Here is an 18,072-nt window from a genome sequence, read left to right on the forward strand (position 1 = left end):
AGAGGCTCTGTTTACATGTATGGTTTATACAACTATTCCATATTTGTGCACATTAATGATGTTTTTAGTAAAAATTCTTTCACTAGAATGCCATCAGAATGCTTATAACATTAAGTGTATTTCAGCCCCCCCACCCCCAGTGTCCGCCATATTTGGTCAGTCCATTTGCTACACATGTTCAGAAAGGTCCAAACAGAAGGCGGGAAACCATTTTGTCGCTATATTTAGTGATTTTTCAGACCCCTCTAGCACTTTCATAGCGCCAAATCTAGTGACTTTTTCATGCTGTTGGAGACTTTGGCAACAACATATAAAAGCAGCGAACTCTGCTCTCCAGAGCAAGTAGATTGGTAACCCCGCCTCCTGCTCTCCTCTATCTTGTCTGCTGTCATGATTCATGCAGCTATTATTTCATCCAAATAAAAAATGGACAACAGAGAAGCAGATCATGGCTTGTCTACAGTGAAAAGAAGCACTGGGTTATTTACTTTGGCCTTTTTGGAAACACAGGAAGGAGCAATCAGCTAAGTGAGCTTAGTGCTTGGAAAAAAATCTTTCATTCCTTTAGAGACAGCATGAAAAGTCAGCTGAGTACAAAACATACAGTGGGCGCTGATTGGAAATGGACACTTCACTCACGCTCCGCGTGTTTCACGTATTGTGTGAAAAACATGTGACTACTATAGCCACTAGGTGGCAGTCTGACTCCATTTCGGCGTCCCATGAGTCAGAATTACATAGGTCGAGTAGCAGACTGGAAGGGGTGCCACGGGTTGCGAGTTTATAGCGCAGAGGTTATGCTGAGTGGTCTTTGGTTCAATAGACTCTGGGTTCAATCCCAGCTGTGGCCGAGTTGCCTTAATTGTTTTTGTTTTTTTTTTATTATAATTATTATCGCTTTTTTTATAAAGTAATGAAAGTTAGAATGTAAAGTAATGAAACCAGGTTTTATATTTTTGAAACAACAATTGGAGTTATTCGTTGGACATTCACGCATGAGCCTGTATAAAAAGAGGAGCTGACCAGCTCCTTTAGTCAGAGACACCGTGTCTGTACGTTTGTGGGCCTGCAGTCAACTGAAAAGCAGGTTTATTGGGGATCTTGGTGTGATATTGTTCTATTTTATTTTGTTTTTGATTAAAATAAAGTTAAGGAATTAATTTAACATTGGGACTGCATAATCTTATTTCATGAAAATATTTATAGATAGATTGATAGTAGTTATAGATACACCTCCGATCTTATCTGAGAACTGTTATTTCTATTTATCTGCATCGCTATTATTTAATGAAAAATAAAATTAATTAAGTTGGAGCCGGGGATACGGACTGTAGCGCAACCAGAGAAAGGCGACAGAGACAGTGCTGCGGCTGGTGATGTTGAAATTAAAATCATATCCAAAGTTGATTCCTCATTAAGATAAGCCAAAGTTATTCAAAAGGGTATGTAAGAAAATATATTTTCTTTAGTTTTGTAAAATATAAGTGCCGTTGAAAGCTTTGTTTTTGTGTGTTACTTTCTTGCCGTGCAATACGTGACACCCCTCCCAGTCTGGTCAAGTAGCAGACTGGGAGAGATGTCACGTGTTGCGAACTTATAGTGCAGTGGTTAAGCTGAGTGGTGTGTAGACTAACAGCTTGAGGGTTCAGTCCCAACTGTGGCCGAGTTGCCTTAAATGTTTTTTTTTTTTTATAAAGCATCTTAATGCACCTTTTTCCTCCCTGTTTGCACCTCCAGTAACTTCTATGCCAATATGTGACGAGTTAATTTCTCCGCTGTGAGATCAATAAAGCTCATCTAATCACATCTACTCCAATCTAAATAAATAAATAAATATACACATGTTCAATAAATAAATAAGCATTCAATTAATTACCCCCAATAAATGGTGAAATGATATGTTCTCATAATAAATCATTTATTTAAAAAATGCTGTTATGTTCCTTTTTTTTATTCCTTTTAAAATGCTTAACTATTTTTATTCTTTTATTTTCTTTCAAAAAATCACTAGATTTTAAAAACACTCATAGGTTTTGAAAGGTATTATATATATATAGAAACTAAAACGCTCGGATCTTTCTGTCATTTTGTGTGCGTGTGAAGCATCTGCAATGTTTTCGTTAAATATTCAAATAAATAAGATGGACTTTAAACTAGCAGACACGTTTGGATTTTTGCCATTTAATTTTTTTATTTAATTTTAAAAACGAAAGAAATGGAAATGGGGTTTGACGAAAACCAGAAATATGGTCTGCCTGCATTCATGAACAACTTATGTTTGTGAGACCCCCTACCCCTCAGGACCCCCGCCTAATCAGTGCAAAAAATAACGACAAATGGCTTTAGCAGGTTATTCAGAGTTGACGCGGTACTTTGCAGACAACTTACTCTCTTGTTCTCTGACAATAGAATTCAACCACCACCATTTACAGAGACCCCCTCCCCCTCACAGCTCAACTTTGTGGTTTCAACACTGCAGCGAAAGTTTCCTGATATGGGGAAGAGTGACTTGAAGGACTGCATTGATAAGATCAACGAATTTCTCCGTACAACACGCAAATCATCCCAACGACTCTCAATGTAAACCTGTTCAGTATTCATCACAATAAACACATTTTCTCTCATGCTCTTTTCCCACTTTGTGTTGTTTTAAAATCTAATCTGAAATATAGAAATAGAAATTATAGAAACAAAATGTTTCACATCAGTTTTTTCAGGAACAGAATCAGGTTTATTGACATTGTCAGAGAAGGAGTTCACAAACTAGGGATTTTTTTATTGTACAATCGTGCAAGATGACACATATAAGGGTAAATAGAATTATAAAAATATCTAAACACTGTGGCAATATATAAGCAATATCTATACCGTATATCCAGGTCTGGGACGGATTTTAGCAGGGGCTTACCGCAGAAGCAGCGAGTTTAAAAATAAAATTAATAAAATTGAACAATATCACACCAAGATCCCCAATAAACCTGCTTTTCAGTTGACTGCTGATCCACAGGACAAAAAACTGGTCATAATCAGCGAAGCAGACAGACTAAAGAAAGCTAGGAAACGTCTCACCAAAACACACAAATAACCTGGCGCTGATGGGAGGCAAACAATCAGATTAGAACCGCAGAACTCGCTGCCTCTGCATCAACAGTTTTTTTTATAAAGTAATGAAAGTTAGAATGTAACCAGGTTTTCTATTTTTGAAACAACAATTGGAGTTATTCGTTGGACATTCACGCATGAGCCTGTATAAAAAGAGGAGCTGACTTTGCATGTAAACTCGCTGCTTCTGCATCAACAGCGATGTTGATGAGTGGAGCGTTTATTGGGGGTAATTAATTGAATGCTTATTTATTTATTGAACATGTGTATATTTATTTATTTATTTAGATTGGAGTAGATGTGATTAGATGAGCTTTATTGATCTCACAGCGGAGAAATTAACTCGTCACATATTGGCATAGAAGTTACTGGAGGTGCAAACAGGGAGGAAAAAGGTGCATTAAGATGCTTTATAAAAAAAAACAAAAAAAAAAACATTTAAGGCAACTCGGCCACAGTTGGGATTGAACCCTCAAGCTGTTAGTCTACACACCACTCAGCTTAACCACTGCACTATAAGTTCGCAACACTTGACATACCTCCCAGTCTGCTACTTGACCAGACTGGGAGGGGTGTCACGTATTGCACGGCAAGAAAGTAACACACAAAAACAAAGCTTTCAACGGCACTTATATTTTACAAAACTAGAGAAAATATATTTTCTTACATACCCTTTTGAATAACTTTGGCTTATCTTAATGAGGAATCAACTTTGGATATGATTTTAATTTCAACATCACCAGCCGCAGCACTGTCTCTGTCGCCTTTCTCTGGTTGCGCTACAGTCCGTATCCCCGGCTCCAACTTAATTAATTTTATTTTTCATTAAATAATAGCGATGCAGATAAATAGAAATAACAGTTCTCAGATAAGATCGGAGGTGTATCTACAACTACGCAACCATTTTCATAAAATAAGATTATGCAGTCACTTGACTGCATAATCTTATTTTAAATTAATTCATTAACTTTATTTTAATCAAAAACAAAATAAAATAGCACAGTATCACACCAAGATCCCCAATAAACCTGCTTTTCAGTTGACTGCAGGCCCACAAACGTCACCCTCAGCACGGCAGAGGTCCCAAGCGCCACCTGGTGGTTGTCCGGGTACATTGCAGTTCTTTTTGAAATAAAAAAACTGGCCTCAGGAAATACAACGTGATTCACGTGGGAATCACACAGGAATCACGCAGGAAACCGTCCATTTCCAACCAGTCCCCACTGTAGAGAGGAAAACCAGAAGAAAAGGGACAAGAGAGGGACACAACCTAGAACCAAAAACAAAAAATTCTCTATCTGTATAATGGGTCTGTTTTATGTGTTATCTTCTCAATTCAGAGGGCCCCCTGCCTGTCTTTGCCTAGGGCCCCAAATTTCCTAAATCCACCCGTTTGTGTCGAACATCCCGATTCATCAGTGTGAACATTAGATTTGTTTAAGAGGAGAATCAATGTTTTTTGGTAATCTAAATGATCATCAAAAGCTTTAAACTAACATTCTTCTGTTAGTATGTTAGCTTCAGCTGTTTCAGCAACCGTCAGAAGAAGCCTCCTTGTCTCCATGAATAACTTTATTCATTTGTCCTTAAATCCGCTTTAAGTCCTGCTTTTCAAACCCAACCAGGTAAATGTTTTTCTTCCCATCAGACTCTTTTTGTTTTTTCTTTTCCGTTCCTTATAAGTACAGACGGTGTACAGCATCTCAAAGCCATGCTTTTAAGATTTGAAGCCTCCTGTGAAGTCGTGCAGATGGATGATTCACCAGCGGCTGGCGGAGTGAAGCAATACATTTGTTTGAACACAAAAATAGTAAAAAAAATAAAAATAAATCCCCAAAATTCAAGGGCAGGAGTCGATTTGTGCTGGAGTTCTTTTTTTTCTTATTTTGTTTTTTCACGTCTGTTTCTTATTCAATCTCTTTCCCCCCTGAATAATTCAGCCTGTGTCTCTTTTTTTGTTCGCCTTTGTCTTAATCTATTTCATGTGTAAACTCCAGACTCGGTTGAATGTCGCTTGCTGACTGTGCAGCTACTTAAAAAGCGCTTCATCCTTTGTTTGTTGGTAGTGTGCCCTTAAAATGTCATATCCTCCCCAGATATTCACCTACAAACATCTTCTCCTTCTTTTTCAGAGTCTGACTCAATCTGCTGCAAATTTAGAGGGCAACCGGCTCCCCCAGCAACAAGCAGGAAGCACGTTTTTACTCATTGAGGAGAGAAGATGAGGATCAGGGGCGTCAGGAATAAAGCTCTCGAAGTCAAACCAAACAAAACTGGCATCTTTCAAAATTTCAGGTTTGCGCTGCAGCCACTCCACACTTCAAGTCGCATCACAGCCGGTTGCATCAGTGTTGCAGAGCACCAGCGTTGGTTACAATGTGACTCTGGACGGCAGCGGATAGAACAGAGATCAGGACTAATGGTAACAGCAATTGAAGTTGACAGAAAGCACCTATGTGCCACATGAGGCTGGTTCAAACAGTTATAGTAAATAATAAGAATGCTAAGAAATGAGCACTGAAGGCCTGAAATACATTCTTCATATTACTATTTCAGTTTTTATGACGCTTTTCTTCCCTCAGACTTGGAGTCGTAGGGAAGCGGCTGTTCCACCCGTTTCTCACGAATTCTCCTGAGTGGTGCCCGACTTTACACGAGTGAATAAAGTGAATGTGATTGGTCGTTTATCAAGGGGGCGGGTTTATTGTGGTGGAAGGTTCGCAAGCAGGTTTGATTGTGGCCAGTTTATCGTAAGCATCGTTGCTAATCAGTTAGCAACTTAGTGCTAGTAGGTTCCCAATGGGAAATTCCATTGGGACCAAGTAGCACTAAATTGGTGACTTAAAAACGACACTGTCAAGGAACGCTATGGACAGCGGAAACATGCAAGAGGAGGAGAGTTTAGTGTCGGAGGTCGTGGATGAGTCTCCTCCGTCACCCATTTTTTATTTAGATGAGGAAAGCGGGACGAAGATGTTGTGGAAGAGGACGCCAGGGCGGCAGAAGCTTGGTTTGGTGTAGAAGGCTTCCAGCCGTACATGTTTGAGCCCTTGCCTCGCAACGCTGCCAGTTCTGTTAGCTCTACGCCTGCCGAAGACACAGACGTCCATCCCCGTGAACACTGGGACGCAACTCAATGGGAAAGGAAATTATTCTTATTACTTATTTCAACCATTGCGCATATTAGCTGCAACATATGAATCAAAATGCTATGACCGAAAAAATTTGATTTTACAAATGACCGTTGATATATGATTGGCTGAATTTAGATGTTCAGGCTGACGTATAACTAACTGGCCTACAGAATATGATGGAAAAAAAATAGAAATTACTAGAACTTTTCTAACTTTTAGGACAATATCATCTGATAAAGAGTACATTTATGTACATGTTTAAGCCAGAATGATTTGACTTTTAAATATTATTTCCCTACGACTTCAAAAAAACGAATCCGACTGGAACAGAGCTGAGAATCCGTCTGAATGTTTGTTTTTCACTGAAGAGGAGCTACATCTACTGAGGGATGCATCCTTAAACCCTGCATATCACATTTCTGATCTTTAACTCTGGTCCCTTACAGTGAGTAAAAAAAAAAGTTTATATTCCAAGTAGTCATACTTTTTAATTTACTTTGCTCTTGAGTTTGAATTTGAACCAGATTTCATTAAATAAGGGAAAGTAAGACATTTTTATTAGGACCTATCTCTAAGTTTGGAAAAAGTCCTCAATTGAGTACAAAGAAACAATCTATTTCTGCTCGCTTATTAAAGAGAGACCGGGAAGATAGGAGGCCTAAAGTATTATCTTTGTTATGAAATCCAGTTTTAATCTTTTCTGCCTTCATATGAAAACAGTTCTTATCTATTGAACGCAGGGTTCCAGTAGATCTTTGTTGGATGTGTAACTGTCTGTGCTGCAGTCTGCATCTTTAATCATCAGCCACTGTGTGTTGAAAGAAGCGGCGGTCGTTAACAACTGAATTATTGTCGTGTCTGCATTGTTCAGGTAAACAGTAAACTTTTCGTTGAAAGACATTTATGTTTTGCTGTCATGTTTCCTCACTAAACAAACACAGTATCTAAAGAGAAGGGATGCTTTTTAGTGTAGGGTAAAACTTTTTATCTCTACTTTTACACACTGTACAGGAATTAAAGATGTTTCCTGCAACGAACAATGGCCGTACGGTGCTGTAAGCACAGATTGGGGCCTGGAGAAAACAACTCCAGGTGAGTCCAAGCTGAGTGAATTAACTTGTGCAGATTGGACTTTATAAATGCTGGTGAAGATTCTCAGTCATCCAGGTCATAGTCATGCCAAAAAAGGAAAAAAAAAACAATCCACTGGACTTATTTTTTAAGTTTGAAGACGTCAGAAATAGCGTTGAGTTCGAGGCTTTATACAGTAGCCCAACAAAGCCTTGTTTTTGTTTAGAAGACATGCAAATCGCAATAGAAACAATGACCCCCATTCCAAAGGGGTGGACCTGTTCGTCCGTTTCAATTTGGACCATAAAGACAAACTAAATGAAAAGTTGATGCAAAGTCTCCATAAAGAGAAGGGTAGCATCAGCGGGGTCCAATAGATATCAGGGATCAGCAGAAAAAGTCTATTTTATGTATGTCAGAGGTAAAGTCTTTAGAAAAAAACAGGTAATTATCATTTCTACAGAGTCAAGAATAAAAGTCTCTGATTAAAATGAAAGAATGAAAACAAACGAACTGAATGATGCTGTGAAAAAGGGGCTTCTGTTCATTTTAAGGTAGATGAAAACTTCCATCATTATTCACCATTTCATGTGTTTATTTGGCTTTAACTGGATTAAAATTCAGGCTCATAGGTTGTGGATTGTTGTTCAAGTCGTTTATTTAATTGAAAGGAGCAACAGGCATCTATAGACAATGTGTAGCTTCAAAGTTTTATCTTTTTGACAATTTCCTTTGTTTTATCTCCTTACTTTAATTATAGAGCACTCACTGAAATACTTGGAAAATCAAAATTTCAACCCAAAAGTGTTATTGTAATCCAGGACAAAACCTTATTACCTTCGTAACATTTAAAAAAATATTGATATTTTGATAGTAAAAATGAATGTCAATGTAATAACAAGAAACGCCAACTTGCTGGAATATATTAGGAAAAATAACAAAAGTGCTTCTATCAGAGATTCATGAAAAACATTCATTGTTTTTGGTACAACGGTGAATTAGAGGCTTTGATGCTGATACTGGCACCTATATTTTTTAGTTTAAAATCTAAATATAATTGTAAACAAGGCTTATAAACTTTTTAACTTTACTTTTTACATTTTCAATTAGCTTTTTACCTTTTTTTCTTGAGTGAACTTTTTTGTTCCAGCTTAATTTACAGTAGGTAATATATCATTCAAGGGCTCATCTAATTGGTCAAATGCCAAAATAAGATGTACAGCAATGTAGCAGCATCTTTGCTGAATGGCTGGACATAGATCTGGTGCTTCTAGACCTCAATGAGGGATGGGGGGGGGCTCCTTTTGTAAGGGGGATGCAAGTGATCAAAGACCGTAACATGCCCTATAAAGGATTAAAGTAAAACACTTTGTTATTAGATGAAAAATAAACCAAAATAAAGAAAACCTCTGTTATTTCTGTAGAATTCTTGGACTATAAACCGTGATACCACTGAAGGACGTGAGTTTGCATGCAAGACAGTTGAGCTTCCACCACAGCCGGCAACACCAGAAGCCGAGCAAACATGCAAACAAATGCAGTAAAGATGAGAAGATGATGATGAGAAGGAACAACAACAACAACCAAAGAGCCCCGAAACCATGGAAACAAAACCGAGACAAATCAAGAAACAGAGGGATAAAGTGGAGAAGGTGTAGGGCAGGAAACAACCAAAATTAATTAGTGTTTTGCGTCGTGTTGTATGGTTTAGCTGTGACATAACATAGGGAAGAAGATATTCTGCCTATAGAGAAATAATCACCTTCGCTGGGGATGACTAGAATGTACGGCGTTGTTATTTGTCCCCTACCTATTACCACTAAGGCCAAGGGCCACACGTCCCCGCCGGAAAGCATGAGAGGAAGAGAGGGGAGAGAGAAAAAACAAACAACAACAAAAAAGGAAAAGAAAGAAGAAAAAAGTCTAAGAAAAAGGATAAATGATTTGATTTATCAGTTTCATTAGATCCCCCCCCAGTTTGATCTGTCTAGAGGAGAGAAGCTGCTGTGGTGAGAGATGAGATCAATAGCACTTCTGCTGGGATATGACTTATCGGCCCAGGATAAACAGTCCGTCTAATTACCAGGAGGAGGCCTGACTGGTGTGTCCAATATGCTTATTAGTAAAGAGTGGTCAGTGAATGCAGATGTTGTGTTTGGAGTTAACATTGGGATCTGCCAGCCTGGACTGACGGGTTAATAAAACCAAAGGGAAGAGACAATGGAGGAAAGGAAGAGATGGATACAAAAAATCTTTCTGGCAACTTGTAGAGGAAAGAAACTGATAATTATGTCTGCTGATATATGGTTTCACATTTCTGAGGCAGGAATGGGTACGTCATTTAGTTTGAAGGAGCTGTTCGTTGTTTTTTTTATGTTTTGTTTTTTGCTTTTGGCGCGGGCAAAACCCTGAAAGCAGATTGATGTTGAAACCAGTGATCATAAGGGCACTAACACACCTGTGGTAAAGAGAAAGCCTCAATTATGGATCTATAAGGCTTTCTTTGTGTCTGCTGACCTTCTGCTCCCACCTCTGACCACTGCTGCAGCCCTTTCTAAATTACATTCGATACCAGAAAATTATCTCACAGAAAGAACTTTATTTTCCTTCAACCTCCTGATTAGGTACTCAACTTTTTCTTTTGCCAGTATGTTTTTATTTGCAGTTATATGCTTGATTCTGTTTTTTTTCAGACTATTTCTTTCTAAAGAAGCTAAAGCATAATTCTCTCTTTCTGTGGATTTTTTAACTAAGCTTGGAATTCAAGGCATGAAAAATCTGGATCCATAAAATTGTCAACGGTGTTATTTTATTTAAATTTTTTTCTGGGAAATTGTATTTTTTTTTTTTTATACAAAAGAAAGACACCTCAAATTCAGCTCATGTCAGGTCTTAGCCTAGACTAAAACATAAAAGCAAGGATATGCTGCTATAGGCTTCGGCTGCCGGAGGACAAAGGGACTACTTTTCTCTCTCTGCTTCTATTTCTGAATTTCTGCAGTAGCTTTTAGATTATAGTTTTTAGATTGTCTTTGTCTTCTAGGTTATGTTCTTCTTGTTTTTTGCCCTCTCAGTTTGTTTGCTGCTGTCAGCAACTACCATTTAATGGCATGAATTTTGGTGCATTATTGTTGCAAGCAAAGAACAAGTTTTGTAATTTGACAGACGAGTATTTTTGCTGATTTTTAGATTTAATCTTTAGATTTTTTTTTAACAAATACATTTTTTTTTTTATAATTTAACTTTTTGAAATTTCTCTCATTCAGATTGAATTTTTATCATTTTAAAACTTTAAAACTATGTTTCATAGATCATCTTTCGCTCTTAATGCACTATGTGCTAACAGCCTGCAGACCAAAAGAAATGCTCCTCACTTCAGAGAAAAGCCTACGTGAAGAAAATGTGATCTGGAAAAACAAAACTGAAAAAAACTATATTTCATAAAACTGAGTCTGAAAAGCAGAAATTTTACAAATAAAAGTACCAAAAAAGAATTGAAAAAATTTAATATTATATGCAAATTTTGGAATAATTAATTTTCATTTACAAATAGTGTTTCTTTTTAAATTTTCATTAGCAAAACATGTCTGTTGTTTTTTTTGCTTAAAATGGTATTGGAACAGTTTTCACTCCATACCATCATAGATTATGCAGTTTGGCTTATTTCTTAGTGTTTAGTCCTGTTTCTATCCAAGACATAGGTATGGGTCCAGCTTTTACTGTCACTAATTGGATGTTCTCATTTTCATCCTTTAACATGAAAACTGGCTCAGAGCTCAGTGTTTCTTTCCCAGGTAGAGCCACCTGTGGAGCTAGTTTACCTTTAGATTTTCTAACATCGAAAGTCTTTATAGAGCAATGCATTTACGTTCCGTATCTCCCTGAACCCCAGTCTGTCTCAGCAGAAGCCACTCACAATTAGCCTGGTTCTGGTGGAGGTTTCTTCCTGTTAAAAGGGAGTTTTCCTCTCCACTGTTGCTGCATGCATGATTGTTGTGAGGGATTGCTGTAAAGTTGCCATTTCTCTAGCTGCTCATCCAGGAGGAGCGGATCCTGCAAATGACTGGATGCAATCAGCTGGATGATCGGATTCAATCATCTCTGTAAACTGTCTTGAGATGACGTGTTTTTAATTGACGCTATAGAAATAAATCTAATTGAATAGTGACTACCACAAAGCTGCCTTTTTCCATTTACTGATGCACTACCTTGATTTTATACCCAGGTACATCAGAGGAAGAACTACCAAGCAGAATATGGAAGCAAAGCGATCTAATATTTATCCAATGTTGCAGGATTTTCCGACTAAACTTGATCTGCATTTGAATAACTGTATTGTATGTCTCGTGTTTCAGTAGAGCTAAAGCTTGTTATGCTGTGAGCTGCCTGTCGAGGCCACTGGAGCTGACCATTGATTGAATTGGAAAAAACATATTTGCCAGAAAGGCTCAGATCTTTAAAGTATGAGACAGATCTATAGACAATAGATTCAAGATATAAAATTAGAAATAAATTATCTTTCAGGGTTTTACCAGGCCATACTTTACAGTCAGCCATGGTTTGTTATCATTCCACTTTGAAAAACTGCGGCTAGTACAGTTTCACTACTTGTAACGAAATCTAAAGATGAGTTGTTTTGAAGCTCTTTAACATTGAATCTTCTTATCTGGCAGCTCATTTCAAACACAGCGTGCTTCTAAAATGTGTCTGCTGCAGTGAAATGAAGCACTCTCCATATCTGACTCATATCGTCTGCAGCAGACGACTTGACTGAAATACTACTGGATGAACCGTTCAATAAAGCTGACAGAAAATGTTTGTTTCAGAGACGCTGCAGGTTGTAAAGCTCTACCTCGTTATTCTGGATTATAGAGGATGGAGGGGAACAGTGCAACAGGAATCTATAGGAATTAACCTTTTCAGCGCCAGGCTGGAGGTTAAAGGAAACCTTTTTTTAAAAAAAATAAAAAAACATGGTGGCTGACTTTGGTTAAGGGGTGGCTGTGGCTTTCAGGAAAATCCCAGAACTGAAACAATTTTAAAGTCAACTCAGACATATTAATGTGGAAAGAATGTTTTTTTGGGGGGCGGAAATTATGGAGCTACACTGGGGCCATATAGTTGGTTTTATTTGATTTAATTTTTATTTTTTTTGGAAAATAAAAAAATATTATTTGAAACTGAAAAATAAAAAATAAAAAACTGAAAAAAAATGTTAAAATTACTTTCCAATTTCCAATTTCTTAAATAATTTTCTTCATGGGGGCGGGGCTTAACATAATGTGAGGCATGGAATGATGACTGAAAGTTTATTATTGGTGGATTCAGGAACCCATGGAAGTAGAAACGTCTACATTTCTCTACATCATCTCCCTGATGACACTTAAATCACTGAAATGTGTTAGTCTTTTAAAGTCAGTTACACTAAAGAACAATGCCAATAGCCTTTTGGAGGCTTTTTAATTTCCCACAGTTCCTGAATGCCACAGTGGGAATATCTAGTCCAGGGGCAGAAGGTGTCTGTCCCTCCATGTCTTCTTCCCGAAGGGGAAGCAGTTTAAAACTAAAAAGAAAACTTTTAAAAGGCAAAGTTGTTTTAAGAATTTAAAAATACCTTTGTTTTTTAAAACCCTATATTTTTAATTTATATTTTATTCAGTTTGATATCTTTTTCATTTCAGTTTAAAAATTATGCTTTAATTGCAAATTCTTTTCTCAGTAAAAAAAAGGAAAAAAAAAGGTAGCCAATCTTTTTTTTTCTAGTTTAAAAAAAAAATCCTTTTAAATTTTTTTCAGTTTTAAAAATACTTTTCAGTTTTTAATATTTTATTTGTTTATGTATATATAAGTATGGTATAAGTATTCTATTTTTAGCTACGTTTTATTCATCTAATATCCTTTTCTTCTCACATTAAAATACTTTTTTCATACTTTTTTTCTTCCAGTTTTAAATTTTTTTCCCAAGTTTCTGCAATAAAGAAGAAATTGATCAAAATTCTGCTTCAAGGGTTCTGATGAAAATAAAAGAGAGCTTCTCCTACGTGTCTCTAATTTTATGCTTTTATTGACTCTTTTAAATCCATCTCCACGTTATCTTGAAGAGAAACAGACGTTCTTTATTTTCTGAACAGAAACGTCTCATTTTGCTGTAGTTCAAAGAGCTGACTCACTGGAGCCGTGCCTCAGGGACTAACGCAGTCAGACTACAGTCCTGAACACTTTTTCCTCCTCCTCATGATGCTGCGCTGGCTAATTTTGTTCTTTCTGATTATGCCTTACAAACTGCAGAACTGTTCATCTGTCGCTGGTCGGCTGCTGAAACTAAAGGAGATTTTCCTTCTTTAAAGGGGTCATAGAATGGTTCTATACGGTATTTGGTGCTGGTCCTTAGGGTCTCTGAATAGGGTGTGTAACATTGGTTGGGCTAAAAATGGCATATTTGCTGTTCTATGAGAGCTAATTGGTTGGTTTGCAACGAGCGAAGCTGCTGAGCAAAGACGCATCATAGCAACAAGCACTCACTCACTGAAACATCAGATTGTTGATATTGTAGGGTGACCAGATGTCCTCTTTTTCCTAGACATGTCCTAATTTTCATATCTAAAAAAATGTCCAGGGGGAATTTGAAAATCGTCTGGGATTTTGGTCGACTACAGTGCAGCAGAACCGAGCCGTGAGCTTCGGGGCTGGTCCGGGAACCCCGGCGGATGGGGGCAGGGAGCCAGCAGGAAACAGAGCTACCAAACCCGACCCCGACCGTAGCCTGGACACCGGCAGCCCCATGCTTCCCCCAGCCTCCCTCCTCCGCCTGAGCACCGGCGGCTCATGGCTCTCTGCTGATGTCCGGTCCAGTCAGTGGCCCAGCAGTCGACACTTCGTACCCCCTCCTCCCTTGGCCCAGTGAACCAGTGGGCTGGTCTGTATGTCTATATCGGGGCGTGACTAAAGTACAGGCCAGAACCAAATAAGGCAACATCCCCGAATTGACGTCAATTCTGGGCTTCGTTTGGATTCGCCCGTTTTAAGGTGGAAGTTTACAATTGTGAGATTTGCAGAGAAAGGAGGTTTTGATGGGGTTTGAACTTCTTTGTACGTCCATTTCCCCCACTGAACTATCGTTATTCATCCACGACAATGGAAACTCGGTTTTGCATTCTATAACCCCTTTAAAGGGAGACATTCCTCTCTACTGCCACCTTGTGATCTAAATTCCTTGAAGAGAAGTTGAAATATTTGAAATAGGATGATCAACATGATCTGATTTAATTGGATTAAACTCAACGAGAATAAAACTGAGTGAAAATGGACAGACCTGGAATAACCAGAAAAAACTGGACCTGTTTGACTTTGTGCTTTCAGATAATTTTAAAATAAAACTTATTTGAGCCAACATTAAATATCTCTCTAACTCTGATTTATCCCTGCATTATGTGCAGAAAGGTTCCCACCCAGATTACTGCTTTAAATTTTATTTCAACTTCAATTTGCTTCTAAAATTCTCTGATTGGACTAAAGAGACAGCTGCAATTTTTGTTACAGAACTACATTAAGAAAACCATTAAGCTTTCTTAAAATTGACCATCTGCTTTGCAACTTAACACTGCCTACTTTAAAACTAACAAGTCCATTTAAATTACATTCGGACTCAATTTGATGCAAATAAAGGTTTCCACATTTAAGCAGAAAACTTTGGGGTATGAAGACAGCCGCAAAGTGAGAAGCATGTCTTTCCTAATGCAGACAGTCATAGCGTTGTGTTTTCACACCCTAACATATATTACCTAAAGAAAAAAAACAAAACAAACATTCAGTATAATAAATGAAGAAACCAAAAGCTATAAAAGAGAGAAATGTGCACAAATGAGCAATAAAGGCTTGATGTACTGTGGATGAGACAGAAATAGAGATTGAAAATGTGGAAAAATCAAATCAATGCTTGATGAAGATGGAAAAATAAACAGAAGGTGAGAAAAATCGATAGCAAGCTGAAAAGCTCTCAAAGCACACAGCCCGGCGCACAAATGGGTGGATTTGTGAAAGATGAACAGCAACTAAAGATCTGAGACACAGAGAGAGCAATGGAGGGGTCAGAGCTGGAGGTAACGCTGTAGCATCTGTCCAGTGGGTCTAATAAAGCCGACTGGCTGGACGTGGCATGAGATGACGAAACAAGAGCCGGACAGAAGGAAAGGAGCAGAATGAGAGAAATACTGGAGCAGAGGAGATGGGAGAAGAGCATGCAGGGTCAACAGGTCATGAATAGTTGGCCTTTTTCCTGCAGAGTGTGTGTGTTGGTGTAAAACAGCTCTTCCCTAATAGAACCTACTCCTCTGGGTCGATACCAAAAGTCTAAATACTATGAAAGTTCTTATACTTAACTAATGATGCTGTGTATCAATGGAAGGGTGCTCATACCTTTGCGAGCCAGACGGACGCAGTTTATTTTGGTTTCCTGTAGAGAGAAAACACACACAGACAAAAAGTTAATATCCTTCACATCTGATAACTGTTTTTTTTCATAAGCCATTATATTCCGTTCGGACATTGGGGACCTATGTCCATTGTCCTATGCACCCCCCTGCAGGTGTTCTGTCAGATCAACAAACCCGGACAGACCAACAAACCCATAGTCAGTACACATTTATCCCTTTAGTTTATCTCAGTTCATCCCTGTATTTTATCCCTTTAGTTTTGTACCAAAAATAAACTTTAAACTACCTCAATGGGCGTGCATCCCTTTAGTCATGTATTAAAAAATCTATTTATTTACTTACTTTTTGGTGTTTTTTGTAGTGTACAGCAATCTCAACTTAAATTGCTTTTTTATACATATTTAAAGTCAGTTACACTAAAGCAGTAGCTGACTTTACTGCTTTAGTGTAACTGACTTGTAACTTTAGTGTAGTAAAGCAGAAGCAGTAGGTTCTTGTTCCCCATGTACGCCATACTTGAGTTACAGGTAAGTTATCTGATCAATGACATACGTTAAGTATAAATTACTCATAAGTGGTGGCGTTTAGCTTATCCAAAGCCTATGAGTCACGTGAGCGGGGTTCACAGGAGGAAACCGTCAGTTCTCCTCCAGACTTCATCCCCAGTATAGGGTGAACGTGAAGGTGAGTGTAATGGATCCTCCCTGTGTTCACGCCCACCACCAACAAACTTCCTAGCAGACATGATGCTGAATCTGCTGCCACTGCAAACCTGCTTTCTTTCCATTTATTTTTATTTATTTATTAAATTATGTTTTTTACCACCTGCTTCTATGGTCTTTTGTTCTTTGTTTTAATCATATATATCTGTATGGTAAAGAATATATCTGAAAAGCTAACTCTTACCCCCTGACAGCACTGGTTAAAAAAGGAGTGCCTCAGGGTTCTGTCTTCAGCCCACTTTTATTTCTTTCCCATACTGAGATCCAGCTTGGTCAGACTATTCCATTTAGACTTAGACTTAGAGACTTAGACAGATTTTATTTTGTCATTTTGAACACACAAGTGTATACAAAAAGAAATTTCATTAAGTACGGCTCTCTAAACTTTGTCATTTTTTTTTTATTGCAGCCTTGATTCATTTGAACCATTTAAGTCTCTAGGGTCATTTACTCAGTGAAAATGTTGAACATGAATATTAAACATGAATGTATGATGCAGAGCATTGTATATTTGTGTGCTTAATATTAATTATTATCATTTTAATTACATTATTCTGAAAATTTCATCATATTTATAATGTCAGAAAGTCTTAAAAGTCTGTATGCATTGTTGTTCAAGAATTCATCTTATTTTTCCTATCAGCTTTGCCTTGGGCTGTTTCCTTTGTCAGTGGGTGTCCTTTCTTTTAAACCTGCTCTTTTTATTCCTTCATGGCTGCAACCTTTTACCTTTTCTCCCCTCCTACAAGGTGCTGTCACCAGCCAGTGTACCCGTCCCACACACCTGTCACCCACATATTTCCATCCGTCATTCGCCGGCCCATTTGTCTTCATCAGAGACGATACGTACAGTAGCTGCCAACATGTCACCTAAAAGCTTCTGAACAAAGTCTCTCCAGCTTTGGTTTTTAGGGCCCCTTCTGAATATCCTCAACTCAGAATATCAACAAATCAAATCTAGTTATAATAAACCAACTTTAGAAACTACACTATTTGCAGAAAATATATTTGGATTTCTCTCACGGGTCATGACAAAAATAACATTCATGTTTAATTTTTTTAAGTAATTTCCAAACAAATATAGTAAAAAAAAAAAAAAACAGCAACAACAACAAAAAAAAAGCTCATGGGATAACAAAAATGCCAAGAGTTTCCAACGTGGTATTAAATTAGACCTGATGTGCAGATCTGCACATTTATGGAGTGAATTTTCTTTCTTTTTTTTTCCCCTATCTTGTTTTTAAATATATTTTTATATAGTATGTCAGGTTTAATCAATGATGATTATAAAATCAATGTGTGCTTATGAAACATTTGTGCAGTCAGGAGACCATCCTGCCTTGTCATTCTGATGGAGCATCTTGTCTTTATGAACTGATCAATTGTTCTGTCAGAACAAATACTGTTTTGTAATCATGTCCTATGCTCTGTTAATAAAAGACGGCTGCAGGAGGGGATTCGGAGAAGGAAAGCTTGAAGTTGGGTTGGGCTTTTCCTTCCGCTCCTGCAGAAGCTGCTTGAATCTCTTTCCTGTGCAGAGTCAATTTCTATTTATTTGCAAAGTTATTTTTCCTGAATCCAACATAGTATATTTACTTTTTCATGTCTCTT

General features: G+C 37.7%; 1 protein-coding gene across 15 annotated transcripts in view; it reads right to left on the reverse strand.

Moving 5' to 3' along the window:
• ptprt (protein tyrosine phosphatase receptor type T) overlaps positions 1 to 18,072 on the reverse strand; it is a 471,678-nt gene that overhangs the window by 186,687 nt on the left and 266,919 nt on the right. For 8 of the 15 annotated variants that reach the window (XM_038297557.1, XM_038297549.1, XM_038297546.1 and 5 more), the window contains exons 15-16: positions 15,723 to 15,759; positions 9,070 to 9,126 (exon numbers count right to left, since the gene is read on the reverse strand). In XM_038297557.1, coding sequence (XP_038153485.1) covers positions 9,070 to 9,126; positions 15,723 to 15,759 — 94 coding nt within the window. The remainder of the gene's footprint in view (positions 1 to 9,069; positions 9,127 to 15,722; positions 15,760 to 18,072) is intronic. The other 7 variants (XM_038297556.1, XM_038297553.1, XM_038297554.1 and 4 more) reach the window with 3 other exon arrangements.

Source organism: Cyprinodon tularosa, unplaced genomic scaffold (genome assembly GCF_016077235.1).
Source record: "Cyprinodon tularosa strain WSP-4 unplaced genomic scaffold, ASM1607723v1 ctg390, whole genome shotgun sequence".
Lineage (NCBI taxonomy): Eukaryota > Metazoa > Chordata > Actinopteri > Cyprinodontiformes > Cyprinodontidae > Cyprinodon > Cyprinodon tularosa.